The 19,286-nt window shown below is 37.3% G+C and overlaps 2 protein-coding genes across 5 annotated transcripts in view; one reads left to right on the top strand and one right to left on the bottom strand.

Moving 5' to 3' along the window:
• The window catches only part of Gycalpha99b (guanylate cyclase 1 soluble subunit alpha 2), a 48,841-nt gene extending 38,178 nt beyond the window's left edge, over nucleotides 1–10,663 (top strand). Inside the window, exons 4-11 of the mRNA XM_072005958.1 lie at nucleotides 5,858–6,203; nucleotides 7,266–7,647; nucleotides 8,010–8,189; nucleotides 8,656–8,794; nucleotides 8,911–9,077; nucleotides 9,159–9,302; nucleotides 9,928–10,082; nucleotides 10,201–10,663. Coding sequence (XP_071862059.1) covers nucleotides 5,858–6,203; nucleotides 7,266–7,647; nucleotides 8,010–8,189; nucleotides 8,656–8,794; nucleotides 8,911–9,077; nucleotides 9,159–9,302; nucleotides 9,928–10,082; nucleotides 10,201–10,399 — 1,712 coding nt within the window. The 3' untranslated portion in view covers nucleotides 10,400–10,663. The remainder of the gene's footprint in view (nucleotides 1–5,857; nucleotides 6,204–7,265; nucleotides 7,648–8,009; nucleotides 8,190–8,655; nucleotides 8,795–8,910; nucleotides 9,078–9,158; nucleotides 9,303–9,927; nucleotides 10,083–10,200) is intronic.
• Nucleotides 1–18,540, bottom strand: part of Gycbeta100b (guanylate cyclase soluble subunit beta-1-like) — a 111,345-nt gene extending 92,805 nt beyond the window's left edge. The window contains exons 1-2 of one of the 4 annotated variants that reach the window (XM_072006034.1): nucleotides 18,337–18,540; nucleotides 14,882–15,013 (exon numbers count right to left, since the gene is read on the bottom strand). The gene's annotated coding sequence lies outside the window, so the exon portion shown is untranslated. Of the gene's footprint in view, nucleotides 1–14,881; nucleotides 15,014–16,681; nucleotides 16,702–17,797; nucleotides 18,039–18,137; nucleotides 18,158–18,336 lie in introns of those variants that run through there. The other 3 variants (XM_072006046.1, XM_072006042.1, XM_072006053.1) reach the window with 3 other exon arrangements.
• Nucleotides 18,541–19,286: the final 746 nt, after the last annotated feature.

The following is a 19,286-nucleotide window of genomic DNA, read 5'->3' as shown; positions in this document are numbered from 1 at the left end:
TTTACAATAATTCCTTTCGCTATGATCACATCAAGCGATATACATGAAAATATCTGAACACTTAGAGGATAAGATTCCAAAGAATAAAGAATAAGTGAAGAGAAGTAACGAATAAGAATTGCGTTTGAGATTCCGCTTGTCGAAGATGGAGTACAATATGTACAGCGAGAGAAAGCTCAGACGATAAGAATTTATTACTCATTAGCGCGACATGCTCTACAATAATGCAATAACATAGCTCGACCCTTTGTAACCGCGTTGCGGTGTACGGCACAGCTTGCGCCCTCGCAATTAGGATGGAAAACCCTTTTACCAACCGTGAAAGATTCATCTCCGACCGAGTTTAATATAATTTCCCTGTTTAAACGCATTATTATTGCTGGATATTATTACTGCGTGAAAACTGCAGAGACATCCATGAAATCGTTTTTACTCCGTAAAATTAACATCGATGATTTTCCAAAGAACAGGTTTCTCGCGGTACGGTCTGTCTTCTAGGTGTGGAAGCTTGTTCCTCTGACGTTACCGATAACAATGCAACAAGAGCGAAGGAAACAGCGAAGGATGAGGAGAGAATAAGCGAGGGAAAGAGAAAAAATAAAAGATAACAAGAGGGAGAGTAGCACGAGATCGTTCTTTGGAGTTGGCCAAGCGCAAAAAGGATTTCTCGTGCGATCGTGATGGAGCCTTGGAGAGTGGCTCGAGACGCTTCGCCTTGAAAAGGCGTATCCCGTATTAGACCTTTTCTCCTATTGACTCGCGTGGAAACGCTGCACACAATCACGATCGATACACCACCGCTTGCTAGCGGAAGAAAGGGACTAGTCGAAGTAAGATACAACCTTTTTAAGGAGGCACGAATCTTTTGAGAGTCGCTTGCTTAAATTCTAGATTTGTTTCTATAACCTAATTCCAGCTAGCTTTCCATAACTTGTCGCGTATCATGGTCCACGAATCGTCGATACGAAACATGCACCAAAGTGCTCGACATTGCAAAAGCGTACACAAACGTATGTAACGGTTGCTATTCAATCAACCGTGAATATTAACATCCCCTCAAAGGGAGTACACCCTGCTTCGTCGAAATCGAGTCACGAATAAACGCGGTTGAGAACTGTTACGCCGCGCGCCAATGTCGAACGCAGGTTCAAAGCGAACTGGGAAGAAGCCTGTGATATTTCGTTAGACCGTATTGTTGCCTTAACGTTGCTTTGGTAATGGAACACATGGGACCTTTCATGAATTGAAAAGAGAAAGAGCATGTCACTGCACAAAGGATCACTGTTCAGATTTTTTACGACAAAGACATAATTATTGTATAGTTTTGTAACTGAGGATAGTCCCTGTAAGGTTCAAGAATATCGATTCGAGGATTTGTTCGGTGACTCTGTACTGGGGCATTTCCTCCTACACGGTGTTGCGTGTTCCTTCACTCGAACCTTCGTGTTCCACGACACTAGATTGTAACACAGGAAAATAGAGGAAATATCGAGAGGGCGAACGTTTTCTGGACTATGTGCTTCCTCAGAACCACATTTTCGTTGACTTCCTGACAATCTTTGTAATTCACTATCTACATATATCGCACCAGTGCCACAAATTCACTAAGAAGTAGAAAACTATTCTTCAAACGAGTTCGATATTGATTCAAACGAGTTTGATATTGAATAACGAATCACTCTACCAAAAAGAAGTTTCTAAACTTTTCATGGAACTGGTACTCTTGATTTTTCCTCTACACACTTATGTTCTGTTTCCAAGAAAAGCCATCTTTTACTTTCCTAAACTAGATCAACCGTTATTTTCTAGAAAACGAGAACACAAACTAAAATTCGCAAACCAGATTTTGTTCATAGCTTATATTTTCTCTCTAAAATACGTAACTTTAAAAGAAGCGCAAGAATTCAAGTCACATTGCGGTATATAAGCAGTATCTAACTGAACAGCATTCAATCGATAACATCGTAACGACTCGGTATACCTGTGCGAAACTCTAGCTTCAGCGAACAACTCTCTTCCAAGTCAGTAGAATACAAACAATTCGTAAATTCTTCTATAAATATACGACATATCAAGTGGAATCGTTCAATATACATTTTCATAAGCATATATTGCGATGTCTCTGTTGTTGCATCCAATATTATTTATTATTAAATGATTGAAAACAATTTGTTCTAGTGCATGATATATGTGACCTTTCCATGTTTGCCTTCCAACTGTTATTAATGTCATGTTACGTTTATTGAAATTATTGGATTGAAGTATGAAGTGATGGTTGAATTAATTATATCAATAAGCACATCTTTATGAAACTATAAGATTTGATCAAAGATATTTTTGTAAAAGTTAATGTGAATATAGTAGGAATTCCTTCGGGTCAAAAACTTGTTAAATAAGTAATTGAATCGTATTTTATCCTGCGTAAAATTCGGAAAGAGATATGTCGTATATATTCGGATTTATAACACCATAAATTCGATGTCCACAGGAGGGACATTTATGACATTGCCTGGTAAGGTTCAGAATCGACGTCGAGTTGATTCAGGTTAGGTTTCGGAACCAATTGAGGGACTCTGTGGGAAATGATACAAGTACATTTTTTCCCAGAAACATGATGAGTGCAGGAAATAACACAAAAGATCTGTATTTATCTAGAAAATTTTGTTATAAATTTCCAATGCCTTACGATATTATTATAACGTTTTATAAAAATATTATACACGTATATTAATTGTTTAACGTTTAGAAGAAGTTCAAAGATTCGCTTAATACTTTTCTCAATGCTATTTCTCGTCCGCTTAGATTCCGCGATTTTATAAAATTTAAAGATATTCAAATATTTGTAACATTATAATAAATTATATTGTTTGATCCTCCTAATAGGTACAATATTTCGTCATTTATACCACTTACTCCTCCGAGTGTCTCAATTCGTATATACCAAGCTAATAGGTTGATCTTAGTTCCTTGCTCCCCTGTATCCTGAACATGTTTACCTCTTATAGAAGTTTCGTTGTAGTCGACGACAGGCTGCGAACTCAGACTGCCAAGGAGCCATCGATTTGTCAAGCTTAGCTGGGCGATTTGGCAGGCTGTCACAAAAGCATCACGCGATGTTCCAGACGATTGGCCGTACGTATTATATAGGCGGTCGGTGACCGCTATTGATTATCGTGCGCTGCCAGTGACATTCGGTGGGAAATAATACGCGCAGCCATTAGAACTAACCGGGCCAGGTCGTTTCGATTTCCGGATTTGCAAGGGAGCTAACCGCCGCTTTATCACGGGAACTCGATTCTATCGGTCGTTTATCGACCGCACGACCTCGAGGTCGACGCGTAAATTTTTCCCACCTCTTCGAAACGCTTGGCCTGCACACCGCTGATTTCCTTCTAGGAACTTACATTTTTCAATCGAGCCTCAATGGAAGATAGAAGCTGCGATCGTAGAGTTTTCTGTAGAGTATGTGGAGAATCGAGTGAACTATTTTCGAGATTTCATGCTAGCATTGTAATTCGAAGATGGTTTTAATTGGAAAAAAGACTTGAGACTTCGGTTCGATTAATTCGATATGCGTTGTTGAGTTGCATTTGTTTCGTGTTACTTCAATATCATCGTGTTTGAAACAAGCTTTAATAATAATTCACCTGAGTGAGTTTTTTCTTCGTAACTGTTACAGGTAAAAAACATTCGAATCTCGCAATTCAGCTATTCGATCGATCGATTCTCTTTGCCGTTATAATAAAACACAAACGCAAAAACGGATCTGTGCTGAATCTGGATATTGGCAAAGTTCAGTACTCTTCAAATGCAAAAAGCAGCCCTTAAGCACTCCTATAATTAACGCAAGAACCATCATTCCTGGAGTGATCCGGGAATTTGAGATTGGTAATTATTTACTCAGAGAAAAACACGTACATGTATAGTAGCATGAATCGCAGATTTTGTCCAATTTACATCAATCTATCTTCTTCAAAATCTTCTTCTTCTTAATCCCTTGAAAACTTCTGAAAAGTTCAGTCAAGCCAGAAAATTCTAGAGACCAGAATTACAATAACGGAGAGGGCATTCGACAAATCGAAATCGTTCGATTATCATCAGATTAGAAGCACTCGGCGTGTAACGATCGGAATTTTTATTTGTTTCCTCCATTTTACTTGGTCTTTATCACGGGGACAGGGAGATTTGAGTAATTCGTCGCTGGTCGTCTCGTCAGCGAAATTACGATCGCATTCAGTCTGCTGCGACGAATATCTTCCTGGAACGAGAGAGCCAACCTCTCTGTTCTGATTTTCTTGTTGTTTTTTTTTTAATTGCTCCATCCATCGGGAAACATTGAACTTGCCGGACATGAAAGATATTAAACCTTCTGCTAACTACTGGTATTTAAAACGTATAGGTATGTCGATAAAGCACATTTCCTACGACTTTGGGATTGAAAAACAACGATGTGCTCGGGTGTAGTTAACCGATTATAAACGTGAAACGTCATAAACGTAAAACGACAATGTTGTAAACTTTGAAAAATCTTGACTTTCAGGATGTTCAAACGATCAATACTAAATACGCAGCATTAAAAGTCGCGAAGAAAAAACGTGATCTGCTTGTTGAAATTTCTATTTCAACGTCTGCTCACTGTCTTCGCGCGAACGAGACATTACGCATTCCGTTGAAACGCTCGAGAAATAGCTAAATAATTAATGAAATCAGGTTAACTGGTGCGAGAGAAAATGTGGGAAAATCGAAGAGAATTTGAAGAGACAAATGGGCTTTTCAAAAAAGAGTTACAGCGATGTTCGGGAAACTTGTTAAGTATCGTAAATTCAGTTGAATAATGTTCCAACGATGGAGAGTGGACTTTTGTTTCCACGAAAGAAGTAATTGTTGAAGTATTTGATTGGTGATAAGCGAGGATATCGATAAACCAAGAGTTGATTGTTTTCTGCACGCAGTTTTTGTTACTAGCGAATATTTATATGGAGGAACTTTCTACAAATACGGTTGGTAGCTCAACGAGATTTTTAACGAACGTGTTGTCCCTAACTTTCTACCAAATCTCTTGGAGTAAAATCTAACATTCTAACGCACGCTAGAAAACCACATTCGAATAAATAACGTAAAAAATAAAAGTCATATCGTAGGAGGTATCGTTTCATTCATAATTAACTGCACTACACGCAAGTAAAACAAATGAATTTACATAATTAACAGCGGTTTATTAATACTTTTCGTTGAAAAAGGAATGTGTGTTCATTTATCGAGTAATACTATCAGTAATTAACAACCCGCCATTTTACACGCAGATACCCTGAAAAAAATATTCAAACAAACGTGTAAAAAAGCAATCGAAAAACCGAATAATTATCTGTAAACATTTCGTGTAATTTTCTGTCGCATTTGACAGTAGGTACATTTACATTTCTGATACAATAAACCCCCGAGCTTTTTCCAATCATGCACTTTCCAATGTAGCTTCAAATACTTTTTTTTAGCTTTCCTTGCCCATTTTCTGCATGTTGAAACTTTTATATTATCCGAATCCTATAAAATCCACGATTTCCAAAGTTCGAGAACCAATTAAAACGATCGATTCACCTTCCGAAAAATGCCAATTACTCCTACTTCGATTCAGCATCTATCGAAGGAATATCTAACGGTAAGTATATACCGTAGGTCACTCCTGACCCACATATACGAAACTTGTTCGAACTTAAAGCACCTAGGTCAGCGTTCGAGTTATCTGAACAAGGGGTTCGCGTTACTCTTCGCTCCCAGTTGCGAAAGGTCCATTCTACTAGGACTGCGTTTAGATGACTATGCGACGAAGGACGAAGCTAATTCAGCGAACCTTTTTCAGACGTGGACGTGAGCATATTTTTCGATCAGCTTGGCCAAGAGCTGATTTATACTGCTTGCGTGGGTCTACTTGAAAGAGCGTTCCGTTGCCTCGGGAACGATCTGACGGCTTTCCTGACCACCCTCGATGGCGTGAACGATGTCGTGCAACACCAGTCCGGATCCGAGGCGGAGGCAGAGTTCGTATGCATTGCCACGCCGGAAGCGATCGAGCTTCATTTTACGACCGACCACCCGTCTGTCGCGTATCTACTAGTCGGTAGCCTAAAGGGCATCGCCAGACAATTTTATAACGATGATGCCAATGTATATATTCTACCCGATCCATACAACACCAAATTTTTTAGGTAAGTAGTTTTCGATAATGTATTTACATTCTTTTTATTTTGTTTTTTGTTTTATTCCCTCTATAATGAAAAATATCGTATATGCTTGTTTACAGAACGAATATTTTTATAGTTTATTTTGCGCTTAGTTACAATCTCCAACGAATGAAATAACTGTAACAACGGTATATTTGAATATAAAAATTTTAATAAAGTTGGTACGCGGAGGCGAAAACAGTCACACACGCGCAGAAAGAGGGTTGGCAGAATTTAATGCAAAAAGCGGCTCCTCAACTGCTTTTTATCCTGCTTCCATGTACCGTTATAGATTTAAGCTGAGAATATGTATTTGAAATCTGGTACGTCCAACGGCCAACTTGCGAATTATTGATCGTCGGAACACTCGAAACGAATAATACGCACCGATGTACGATAGTTCTATGTTACATTCAAAAGAACAATATTTAGTATTTGCTCGTTCGATCGGTAGCCGCTGTGCGTGTAGACATCGTATCGCTCGATTTACACCTATACTGAAGGAATCCTAGAAATTGCGCCACTATGAAGTGGTCAAATATTGATCGCCGATGTTTGCAGACATTTAAACCGGGGAACATACGGACAGCCTGCCGATTTCAAGAACTTCATTACGCATTCGCTATGGGAAACGAATTCGTTAAATAGTAAATCTACTTCCAATTACTTGTGAGAAAGGAACACCGTCCAAATAGTTCGAGCCCAGTTCCGTAATTAGTTCGAATTAGCTCCATTTTGATTAAGGCACCTTGTAAGGAAAATCGATTCGTACAATGTATGATAGAATGAATTCAGAAAGTAATTAGCAATCTAATAAATAGAAAAAAAATTGGGGCTGCTTTTGTGTATCTCCATGAAATTTGATATTAAAAGTTACGAAGTTTGGAAATTTGAATATCTGGAGATTGGAGTACTTTTTGAAAATTGAAATTTTTGAAAGTCTGAAGTTCAGAATTTTATTTAACCTATAATATGAATCGACTCTGTACACTAACCCGAGGCACTGTATCCTACAAGCGTAATGACGTTCACTGAACTGCTTCGCAGGTATCATATCACTCCAGAGCGCTATAGCGAACATTTGGTGGTCGATCCGGAGATCGACGATAATCTCGACACGGTCACGTCCCCGTTCCGTCCACTGTCGACCGAAGCCACGGACCTACGTATGGGGGTAGCAAGCTTCTGCAAAGCCTTCCCATGGCACTTTGTGGTTGATCGACAATTAGAGCTGGTGCAGCTTGGAGTCGGATTTATGAGGATTTTCGGGCATCATCTTAACCGATTGGGGAGAGAAATATCGACGTACTTCGCTTTTACACGACCACGCGGAGTTACTTTGATCTTTCATGAGATACTGAAGCGCGCGAATACACCTTTCGTGCTCACCCTTCAAAGACCGCAGGGCGTCGATAAATATCCCGCGGAGGTATCTGAATATACAATGTTATTCTTATGCAGATCGATAAAATTATTACACGTACAACGATCAGACCTTTGCCGAATTGCATATCGATGCACGAAATCGAAGATTTAACTTTTACCGTGATAGGGATCGGGATTAATCTCTGATTAAGTTTTGCCACGGTTGCTAAAAATTTGGAGGAATAATACGAGATGATACTAAATTAGCCTTCATGAAGATCGACGCAAATCTAATTCGGTCGAAGATTGTATTACGTTATACGTATTTTTAAGATCTTTACGTAAAATGCTGAAGCATCGAATATATTATCCATATCGAATCGAGTTACAAAAATTTTACTACTAATAGGACTTCAATCGTTCCAGGGTTTAGAGATGAAAGGTCAGATGGTCCATTGTCCTGAATCGGATTCCATTCTATTTGTGAGTTCGCCATTCTTGAACGGTCTAGAAGGATTAACTGGCCGAGGACTTTTTATATCTGATATTCCATTACACGACGCCACGAGAGACGTTATCTTGGTTGGGGAACAGGCCAGGGCACAGGTATAATAAAATTCACATTTTATTCTCTCTCCGGTATCGTTACATTTATATTTATAGAATTCATATGAGCGACAATATTATACATTCCATTAAGCGATGCGTTATGTTATGATATAAGAGAGAATTTCAACGTGTAATTTTATCCGTCGATGAAAATTTCATCAATGAATAGATCTTTTGAAGTATTCATTAGGACTTTCAATTGGGTAGAACGATGTTCAGATCGTAATACATCTTTAAAGGACGCGTCTGTTTGAAAAGATTTCGATTCCTCGGGATAGAGGGCAACAGCATACAGAGCGTTACGTTCTAGATGGCGACTCTATCCAGTACAGTGGATGGAATCTAACATGTGCAGATAAAGTTGTTCTCTTTATGAATCCATTATTTGAATTCTTTTTTTTTTTTTAAATTATATAATCATACGGAAGAATAATTTTAATTAAAAATTAATTTTCTGACGCAGGATGGTTTGAGAAGACGGATGGACAAATTGAAAAGCTCTATAGAAGAAGCAAATCTAGCTGTGTCTGCGGAAAGAGAAAAGAATGTCAGCTTGCTTCATCTTATATTTCCTCCAGATATAGCGAAGCGTTTATGGTTGGGTAAATATTTCAATTATGGTTAAACCAATAAAAAAGTCCTAATATTTTAACTTTCGTTTCTTATTTGATCTTGAATTGTAATTTTATCTGAATTCAATTGCATATTTTTCTTTTAGGAGAGACAATCGAGGCAAAAACTTATCCTGAGGTGACGATGCTTTTCAGTGATATTGTTGGTTTTACAGAAATTTGTTCTACCGCGACACCAATGATGGTTATCAACATGCTTCAAAATCTTTATGAACAGTTTGACTCATTTTGTGGCCAGTTAGATATTTATAAAGTGCGAATTTTACATAAATGAGTGTATTATCTTCTAAGATTTATTATGAAGATATTAATTAAGTTAAAATCAAAATTTCAGGTGGAAACAATTGGAGATGCCTACTGCGTTGCATGTGGCCTTCATCGTAACACTCACATTCATGCACAACAAATAGCTTGGATGGCTCTAAAAATGATACAAGCTTGTTCTCACCATTTAACTCACAAGGGTAAACCAATAAGGGTGAGGAAATATTTACGTCTCTTTAATGTATTTTACTATTGGGTTTGCATCCCATTTAAGATAGGTACATTTTAGTTGGGAAATTTTTTTAATAAATCTTATATCAATTAAAAGTGTCTAACAATTTTAAAATTCTAATCAAATACTATATATGCATGTAGAAATGACTAATATTCCACGTTATATACATATTTCAAGGATATGGTATTTAATTGTTTGCTATTCCTATTTATGAGACTATTAAAACTTTTCCCATTTAAAGTATTCCTTGCTTGCGATGACAGAAAGGATGATAAGTAAGGTGACTGCGCTACTGCATTAACTTTCAAAGTAGGTTACGCCAGACTTAATGCGATACAAACCATAATTCACTACAGTTAATAATTTATTACTTTGTAATTTATGTCGGTATAATTAAATATTGTATTCTTACGATTTTAAAATTCACTTATCATGTTTATGATATTTCGAAATTTTCATATAATGGTAATAACACGAAATAAATGTTACATATATTATTTCTTCTTAACATTTTTTAATTTGAAGACTATAAACTGCAAATATCTTCTTCTAATTGATAGAATTTTTAATAAGGGAAATATTCATGATGAAAATAATATTTTAGATGCGTATTGGCATTCACACTGGAATGGTACTAGCAGGAGTTGTTGGAAAAAAGATGCCAAGGTACTGTCTTTTCGGACACAATGTTACCTTAGCTAATAAGTTTGAATCTCTAAGTGAACCTCTTCGTATCCACATTAGTCCAACGACGTATGTGTAAGTAATTTCTACTTATAACATTAACGATATCAAATAAATAATATACCAATGTACTGCGTATTTATATTCTTACAGTAAGTCTCATGTCACTTACATTGTGATTTGTTTATGACAGCTTATTGAAATATCCTATATCAGGATTTGATCTGGAACCACGACAGAAGGAATTCTTACCAAAGGAATTTCCAGCTAACATAGAAGGGACGTCTTACTTCCTGAATGGCTACAAACACAAGGACGTTGACGTCACTTTCCCGTTGGATTTACATATTCAGAGCGCGATCAGAGAATACGGGCTCGGGAGCAGCGTTTAGATACTTAAATAATAAAAACCATTCCAACGAATATACGTCGTTCATGAATGTCGTTATACCAACGCTACTCTGTCCATACTAACAACACTTTCTCGGTAAACGTCTGTTTCTAATGAGTTCACAAACTGGCACCGTGTAACAACGCTGATTCTAACCAGCCTAAACGGCCAATTCCCGGGCCGATAATATTTATACGCAGAGTATTAGGTTACAATTATTATATACTTATGATCATATGAGCAAATAAATCTGTATCATAAATCATCTGATTTATTTAATTTGTCGACATTCCACCGATATCTACTCTGTCACGAATGCCACATTCCTTCATTAGCGGCCGGATATTAACGCTGCGTAACTTTATCATCCGACATTGATCGATCTACAAATTTGTGGGAGATAAAAAGACAGTTATCATTTAATTAATTTTATCATATTACGATCTAAATAATAAATAGCCTGCAGTCGAGTTTTACCAACAAATGTCTATTTCCCAAACGTATACAACTGCGAGGATATCAATATCTCGAATGCTTACCGCGAGTCGATATAGCGCCATTCTTTCATTCCGTTCCTTACCTACCACTATCCCTTTGAAATCGGCCGGTTGGTTTTATTTTTGATAAGACTTGTTCCAGATTCCAATCTTTTACAACGTGATTCTTTGTTCGTGGAAATAATAGAACAATTTGTATTCTTTACCGAAGCTGTTGTTATCGTTACAGGTTGCTCCGTGGCGCGTTGTCCGACCAGTTCTTTCTTTCCTTCCTTCCCTTCGACCTGATACTCTATCGGTGCACTTTCCCCCGCGACATTACTTATTTACCATGGTACGTTACGTTCCCGTGATCGCGTCCGTTCCGGTTTTCTCCTCGCCACCACGGTTTCCCTTGATTTCTACCATTTAGCCGCGACGTTAATGTCTCGAATGTCGTTTCATTTGCACGAAACCCATTGTCCAAGGAAAAGAAATGTGATCGTAAAGGAAGACGAGTGGAGTACCTATGTTTAGTCGTGCTGAGATTTAAATCCTACCAACGTCTCTGACTTCCAGATCGATTTCTAAATTAGTATAGCTCTCTGTTAGTAAATATTAAATAATCTTTTAATTCTACACAGATTTTTTATTGATCGTTAAATTTCTTTATGGCTACTATCATCGCAGGCTTTAATTACATTTTACGATATATTCTCTTAGATAAATGTCATTTTACGAATAGAAATATGTTGTTCATATTTATAGTGTTATCTTGATGTTCGCTATGTTCATTCATAGATATTAATTTAATTTAAATGCTACATATTATATCGAGATTCATCAATTTCAAAATGTACGTAACTGATTGTGCAAATAATTCCTCTTCTTCGAACATCGTAGTTGTTTTTTCGATTTTATTTTGCAAGATCTTTGCATGACCATTTCGAATTGACATTTTCATGATTTCAACATGTGAATCGAATTTATCTTTCGTTCCAGAAAATAATCATAATCTATTAATAAACATTGTAAACAAACATATTGAACAATTAAATCCATACGATGCAATTGATTGTATTAAGAATTAAAGTGTATATTACGGGTAATTGTAAATAATACATGTATTAAACTTATAATGAAGTAATGATGTTCAATATGTCGGTATTATATAAATATAACGTAGCAGGTCTAAAAAAATATTGCACAATTTTCCAATAAATGTTATAGGCATTAAATTAATGCAGCAAGAAACTATAATATTTCAAGGGCAGCTAATTAGAACGTAACACGAAGAAGATTTTTTAAATTGGTTATGAATTTCGTTATCATCGAATTTCATTTTCAACTTTATTAGAAGTCGGTTTTTGAATAACCATAAGTGGGATGGCCAGTTCAACATGTAATAAGACAATGGTAGTATTACACTTTCGCAGATCGATACTCGAGTGAACTTTACTTTCAGCTTCGGCTAAAATCTACAGATAATCATGGCACAATCTGATACAGTAGAACTCTCTTTATTGGAATGAAATTTTAGTTAGTGCTGGATTAAATGAAACTCTTGTGAGATTGAATCCACTTATCTAAATGTGAATTCCTATTATTTGAATGAGGAATCGTAGGTAATGAACGGTATTAGGAAGCCACTATTACACGAATTATCTATCGTATGGCAAGTTCTAATAAATGAACTTACCTTTAATTAAATACTAATTTTTCTTCTATTTTGTTATAACCACACTTTATAACCACTATACGATTTCATATTTCCTTATAAGAACAGCAGTCAACTAGACATGAAACAGATATTTCCTAAGTTACTGAAAAAACATACTTTCACTTTCCAATTATTAGAAATTTGAAACCTCGTTATCAGGAAATTACAACCTTTACGCTAGACTGATTTCATACCTTTTGCACAAACTATATTGTATCATTAGTGCAACCGTGTCATAGATAGAAAGCAGGATCGATAAATTCCTCCAATATTAACTTCGGTTGTATGAATTATTTGTTCCCTGATAGCAGCTCGAGATAAATAAAGTTCTGCCGTAATGGTTTCCGGTATCGCAAAAGTAGCCAATCACGCGTTTGTTCGAAGGGTCCCTGTACTGGTTCGTACTATGTCGACACTCATAATTCTGGAGCATATACGCGTTATTTTACCGAGTCGTCACAAAAGAAATCAGGGGAATAGCGTAAAACTAAAAAGCCGGCAAGAAAGGAATTACAAAAGAACCGGCAATGTCCTGGTTGCCTGGTTGCGCGGCTGCACACATAATACCGGCGTATCTGGCCGCGTGCTTTTTCGCGTGCCTTGCCTGTGTAAACGTACCTTTACTATTTCTTATGCTGCCATTCATCGCAACGAAACCCGAGGCCGTGCAAAGAGAAAGAAATTAAACATTGGACCTTCCGGCTATGCCGCGTAATCAAACGCCGCTGAAACTAACGAAGCAGCCCGCGGAATGAGACAGACAGAGCCTGATATCAAAATACAAGAAACGAGCCGGATACAGAAAAAGAAAGAGAGAAAGAAAAAAGGAAATAGCACGCGCGAGAGTAGGCATAGGGGAATAATAACTTAGATGACGTGCAATGAAGAGAGAGAGAGAGAGAGAGAGAGAGAGAGAGAGATAGGCCAGCGAAAGGAGGAGAGAAAGGAGAATATCTTCCGTTTGCGTGAACGAGCATCGTGAGCATCGTAGCCATACAGTATTATGTCTCTTCTCTTCAAAGTATGACTATGGTGGAACGAAATTACACGTAATGGTAGAAAATGACGAAGGGAAAGTGGTGAACAGATGAGAAAGGACGGTCGTATTGATGAACATTTATAGAGGAAAAAGCAGCTAAAGGTCGACCGTAAGAAACTACGGCGACTTCTGAAAGAAAAGTTACTTGGATTACGTTGATCGAGATGGCAATTTGGGTAATCTCTCTCAAGCTTTGTTCGATAATACTCATTTGGAGCATCCGATAGAGATATTTTAGAAGATATTCCGGTCAATTTATTATTCATTGCGTGAACAGATTAATGTACGAGAGTAATTTGGAAAGTTTAAAGGTTAATCCACAGATAATAGGAATATTTGAAATATTTGGCATGATAAAACCGACCATTCATGTCATAAACGATCTTAAAGTCTAATAATTGAAAGAATATATTGAAAAAGGAAAGTAACTTGAAACCCAAAGTCGTATATTATCATTACCAGATCACGTAAATTTTTTAAATAATCCTAATGAAAAAAGAAGTGATTGTTCGCGCAATTTCGAGAACGTTCGTCTAATAATGACGTCCATTCATCCGTCAGTCTGTCGACAATGGGTATAAATTAAGCTTGACTGAACGGAGAATCCTAAGCAAGAGATAATTTCTTTCTTCCACTAGTTGATTCATAATAATTCGAATTCGGTAAATATATTGTGTGCTGAAGTTTACAGTATCTCCGCTTTACACTCGAAATGTACATTATTCCATTCGAATGAGTACATTGTTCCCGTGCCAGGGATCCTCCTTGCAATAGATTGCTCATTGTACGCTAATGCACCGAAGTAATCGATTAGCGAGCACTTCTGTGCATTTAGAGAATCGTCGGACGTGTATGTCAGACTATTAATTAGGTGACGCATCTGGGCTCGCGGCGACTGTACGAAATTTCACAAGTTTCAAATCCGTTTTAATTGGAAACGCGAGTATCATCGATCGAACAAAACGCGACAACTCACCGTAATATCTGTTGAATGAAACGTAATCGATGCTAATGAAACTATGAAAGTATTTTGCGTAATATTCCGTGTCACTGAAAATAATTCGAGCAAAGTTCCTTCAATTTAACGCGTTTCTGCATTTTTGTCTTTACGCATTTAATTAATTATGGTAAAATGCAAAAAAGAAGAAGGTATGAGATTGAGAGAAGTTAACTCGAAGGATAATAATTTACAAGCGAGTTAACTTTCATTTTTACATAGCTACGTAAATACTTTAATAAGATACTCACGTGGTTAAACGCTGATGGTAGGATATTTCAACTATCCCAAGTTTAATATACGTGGCATTATCTACATTCTCAGCTTAATTACATTCTCTTAATAGTTTGTAACAGCTCCAAGTAAACTGATACTGAGGTATCCTGAAATTAAGAAATCATTTTATTATGCGAAAGAATCGAAGTTCGGTAAATTATTCGAATTATATGCTATTAATGATTTACGTCTATGTTTGTGATATTTAAAGATACGTGAAATTATCTAAGGAAAACTGTTGAAGGATAAAAAGTATTCGCAAAAATGTTCGCGTCTAAAGTATAGTACGAACAAAAGAACAGAACACGAGGAAAAGTTGTGCATCATAGAGTTCTATACTTATACAAGCAGGTTAATGAGTGAAAAAACTTGGGTGGACACTGTATTTAACTGAAGTAATGAAAGTTTACCAACTACCAGAGGAACAATGCTTGTTAGATACTTTGTGTATTTTTCATATCTTAGAATTAACTAATCGTGTTGAAAAATATCACGAATTGATTTAAGCTTAGGGTTGCGTTATATCGTGCAACTGGAACAACTTGAAAACCGCGGAATACGTAGATACTATTAATTTTCGTTGCATTTCTATTCATAGGATTTAAGAATTGCTTTTTTAGAGTTTTTTTAAAAATATCACAATAAAAATAATTCTTTAACATTTGTATAGAATTAAATAATCGATAATTAAATAAATAAGGAACATCTAATAACATTGATTACTTCGTCACAGCTATAACTGATTTTATTAGCAAGTTTTAATTTTACGCTCGGTTTTTGCTAGAGAACATAAACATTTTTCATTCTTCACGTTTTAGTCCCTGCTCATCCTCTTCCCATGGAGAACAGGACAAGTATGAGACAATGAGACAGGCTTGAAAAATTACCGCAGCACTGTCTACTGCAAAAGTTTCATTAAGAAACACTTCGTAATTTATTTTCGCACTTACAACCGTGTAGGTGCCTTCTTTTTACTCAAATCTTAGTAAACAGAATCAAACAAGTCTGCTACAGAGGTTCTTAAAAAAAAAAAGATTAGAAGTTCTTAAAAGAAAGAATCCTTAGAGCAAGGAGATAATGATTTAACATCTGCGGGTAAAATCCGTATAAATATGTATCAACAATATTTCTACTTTACGACGCTATCGATCATCTTTCATCTTTGAAAGACTGTCATAAAAGCTGCATAAACTGGAAGAAAATGCAATAAAGTCGAAACTACTTCGTTATCGATTAGAACATCTTAATGGAATGCTTTCGACGGAATATGTTATATACAATACGATTTCCGATTCATACCTGTTTTCCTATATTTATTCTCATAATGCGAGCACGAATGCACGATATTGAGATACGCGTATATTCTTTGTGCTGTTTCATTCAACTGTCTCTCTGATCGATTCGCTTATTCGATTAAACTGCAATGACTTCCGGCTTTTGGAAACGATCCGAATATTAAATATTTAGCGAATACTTCACTGCGCAGTCGTTTATACGTACCAAAATGTCTTCTTCCCTCTTGTTGACAAAAAAATATTCGACTATAAACATGGCGCGGTCGAAATGTTATACACGCGAGCAAAAGAATATTCTTTATGAAAGAGCAAATCAAACGAGCAGACAAAAATGCCCGAGGCACAGTTTTCGAGGCATACATACACATTTATATAGCTAATATAAAATACGGTCCATTAATTACTATAATGTTCCTTATAGTTAACTATGTAAGTGTATAATATATATATTTTTGAAAGTAAACCTTGAATGACACTAACCTTTGTTTGTTTCTGCGTAAGAAATCATTTTCTGTTTCTCATTGTAAAATATTTTTGGCCACACCCCGAATATATGCATACGGGAAAGAAGGAGAGCAAAAAGAAAGAAAGGTACATATACGAGCACAAGTTAAAATTATTGGTATTACAAAACCAAAAATTTATCGCGGATACGAAAGCTTACATCTCGTTTCCGACTAACGTAGTGAATTTTCAAACGCGTAATACCAAATACCTTTAACCATAATAATTCTACATTGTATACGTATCGTCAATATCGTACGCAATTCACTACGGAAAAATATTTCATGGACAATGTATCCTACGACCGGAATAACGGGACGTTATCTGGTATTTCTCGGAGTTGCACGAAATCATGGTTGATTCGATTAATCGGTTCACGCGCGGGAGGAGGTTATATAAAAAACTATTCTACGCGAGATATTATTAGCGTAAAAAGATATTTTGTCATGAATGGGATGAGGTCGAGAAACGATGCACGAAATACACGAACGAGGGGACTATGGTGAATGGAACGTAATTTATTCAATTGCTACTAATAAATGGTGTACACCCGAACAGCACGGTAGATACGCGCGACTAAAAATCCGCCCGCCATTGCCACTCCCTCTGCATTCTGATTTAACGTTGATCAATCGTAACTTCGGCGTTCGAACACTAACATACACGAAGAGAAAACGTTATATACCAATCCGAACGATCCATTTCCACGACTGATTCGTTCCACAATGGCTATTGTCTCTGACGCGTTTATTTACGCTTGGCAGCCTTGCCGACTAACATTTCACGAGCCTAAAAAACGCCGAATACAAAGCTGTCGGTAACGATTTAAGTCGCAATGAATACAATTATCCAATTGCAAAAGTAACGTTATAACCTACATATCGAGCGATGGTTACGTACAATTCATCTACGTTAGTTCGTATTGAATAGTGACCACGAAGCGAGAATATCGGCAACACGATGCGTTCTCCCGTATGGATTAAAAGGAATTCCCATGATCGAATCGATAGAACCGAAGCGTGCTCGATCGGTGAATTCTAAAGTTTGCGCCGGAACTATTGGATTTAAATTACACTCATCGAACATTCGCACCTGTACAATAGAAAAATATAGTCGACCATACGTCCATCATGTCGCGTGTAGATTCGACTCTGTTTCGAGATAACTCGTGCCACGTGCTCGCCAAATGCGTATACACTATACATACGGCTTCGTATGTATTCACAGTTCAAAAGAGATTGTTTACCGCGACCCGCGTACCGTCGTGTGAATGTCGACCGTGTTTACCAAGAGGGCTTGGAAACTTCTTCGTAGAAGTGACGTAAGAGCGATAAACAAACTAACCTCCAAGTTTAGTGGCTACATGCTAGACTGACAGTTGGATATATTATACATATAAATACTTATGACTTACGATTAATTTAAATCATACCTCTGCTCTGGTGGCAGTTCGAGGTACTTCAATAAAAGATTTGACTTTGATCTTATAGATTTTAATTCACAGTTAAATACATAACTAATCTAAAAAATCTACGAAACTTCTTATGATATACAAATTTTGGTTTATGAAAGATGACTTAAAACGATATATTGAAGAAGAGGATAATTTATTTAGAATGAATGATTCTTACCATTGAACGTGATCACGACGCATAAAATGTACAACGTCGTATCAGGATCGCTGTTTTCGTTATATTTACAAAAATCGAGATTGTTATTTTCGGATGGTATTTCTGCATCGGTGAATCGCGAAGGATTTGATTTAGGATGTGCAGAACCCGTACGAGAAACGTACACTCGAGTTTCTAAGGAATCGAAATACAGAGAGACCGGCCAAAGACGCGTGACGTTGTAGGTCGGGTATCGGCCGCCAGGAGCGCAGCAATCGCGTACGCTAGCCTCAAGACTTTCTCGACACTCAGTCTGCCGGAGTCTGCAGCGCGCGAAAGTTGTATGTGCGACGCGTAGCGTGTGTCATATCGGGCCCGTACAGGATTTCGTTCGCGCGTCAGTGCTCTGCGATCGGCAGTTTCTTTATCTCTGTGCAACGTAATGTGACAATCGGGACGCAAGTCTCAGTTCGTGATCGATATCGATTCTCGCGGTATCGAACGTGGATAAATAGATCGCAAGTGTCGCTGTTGTCGTTTTTCGTTTCTGTAACTCGTCGAACGCGTTACCACGTGATTTTTCTCTAGAAAGTTTGTAACGCGCAGGCAACCGTGTTTTTCGTGCGGCGACTTACAGTGAGTGTTTTGATTATTTCCGGAGTGTGATTAATTTGCGAGTCGTTCCGTGAGCTTTCGATGTATATCGATATATACACGATGTACGCGTTGCGGTGAAAACGGAGGGAAAAAGAATTTAAGCGGGAGTGGCGGTAGTTTCGTTCGTTTCGTTTCGTGGATCGGCCACTCTCTGTCTTTGTGTGTGTCGCAGCTGCGGCGTCTCTCACAACCGGCCAAAAGAAACAGAGAAGGAAAAGGAGCAAGGTTGCTGGTGGCGGCTCCGATTGACGGATAGGATCGTTCCAGCTTCCAGCAGCGGGCAGAGCGTCCACCTTGTATGGCAGTAAGTGTTG

Source organism: Bombus fervidus, chromosome 1, assembly GCF_041682495.2.
Source record: "Bombus fervidus isolate BK054 chromosome 1, iyBomFerv1, whole genome shotgun sequence".
NCBI classification, from domain to species: domain Eukaryota; kingdom Metazoa; phylum Arthropoda; class Insecta; order Hymenoptera; family Apidae; genus Bombus; species Bombus fervidus.
The sequence above is the reverse complement of the archived record's forward strand: the minus strand, read 5'-3'. Positions and strand labels throughout refer to the sequence as shown.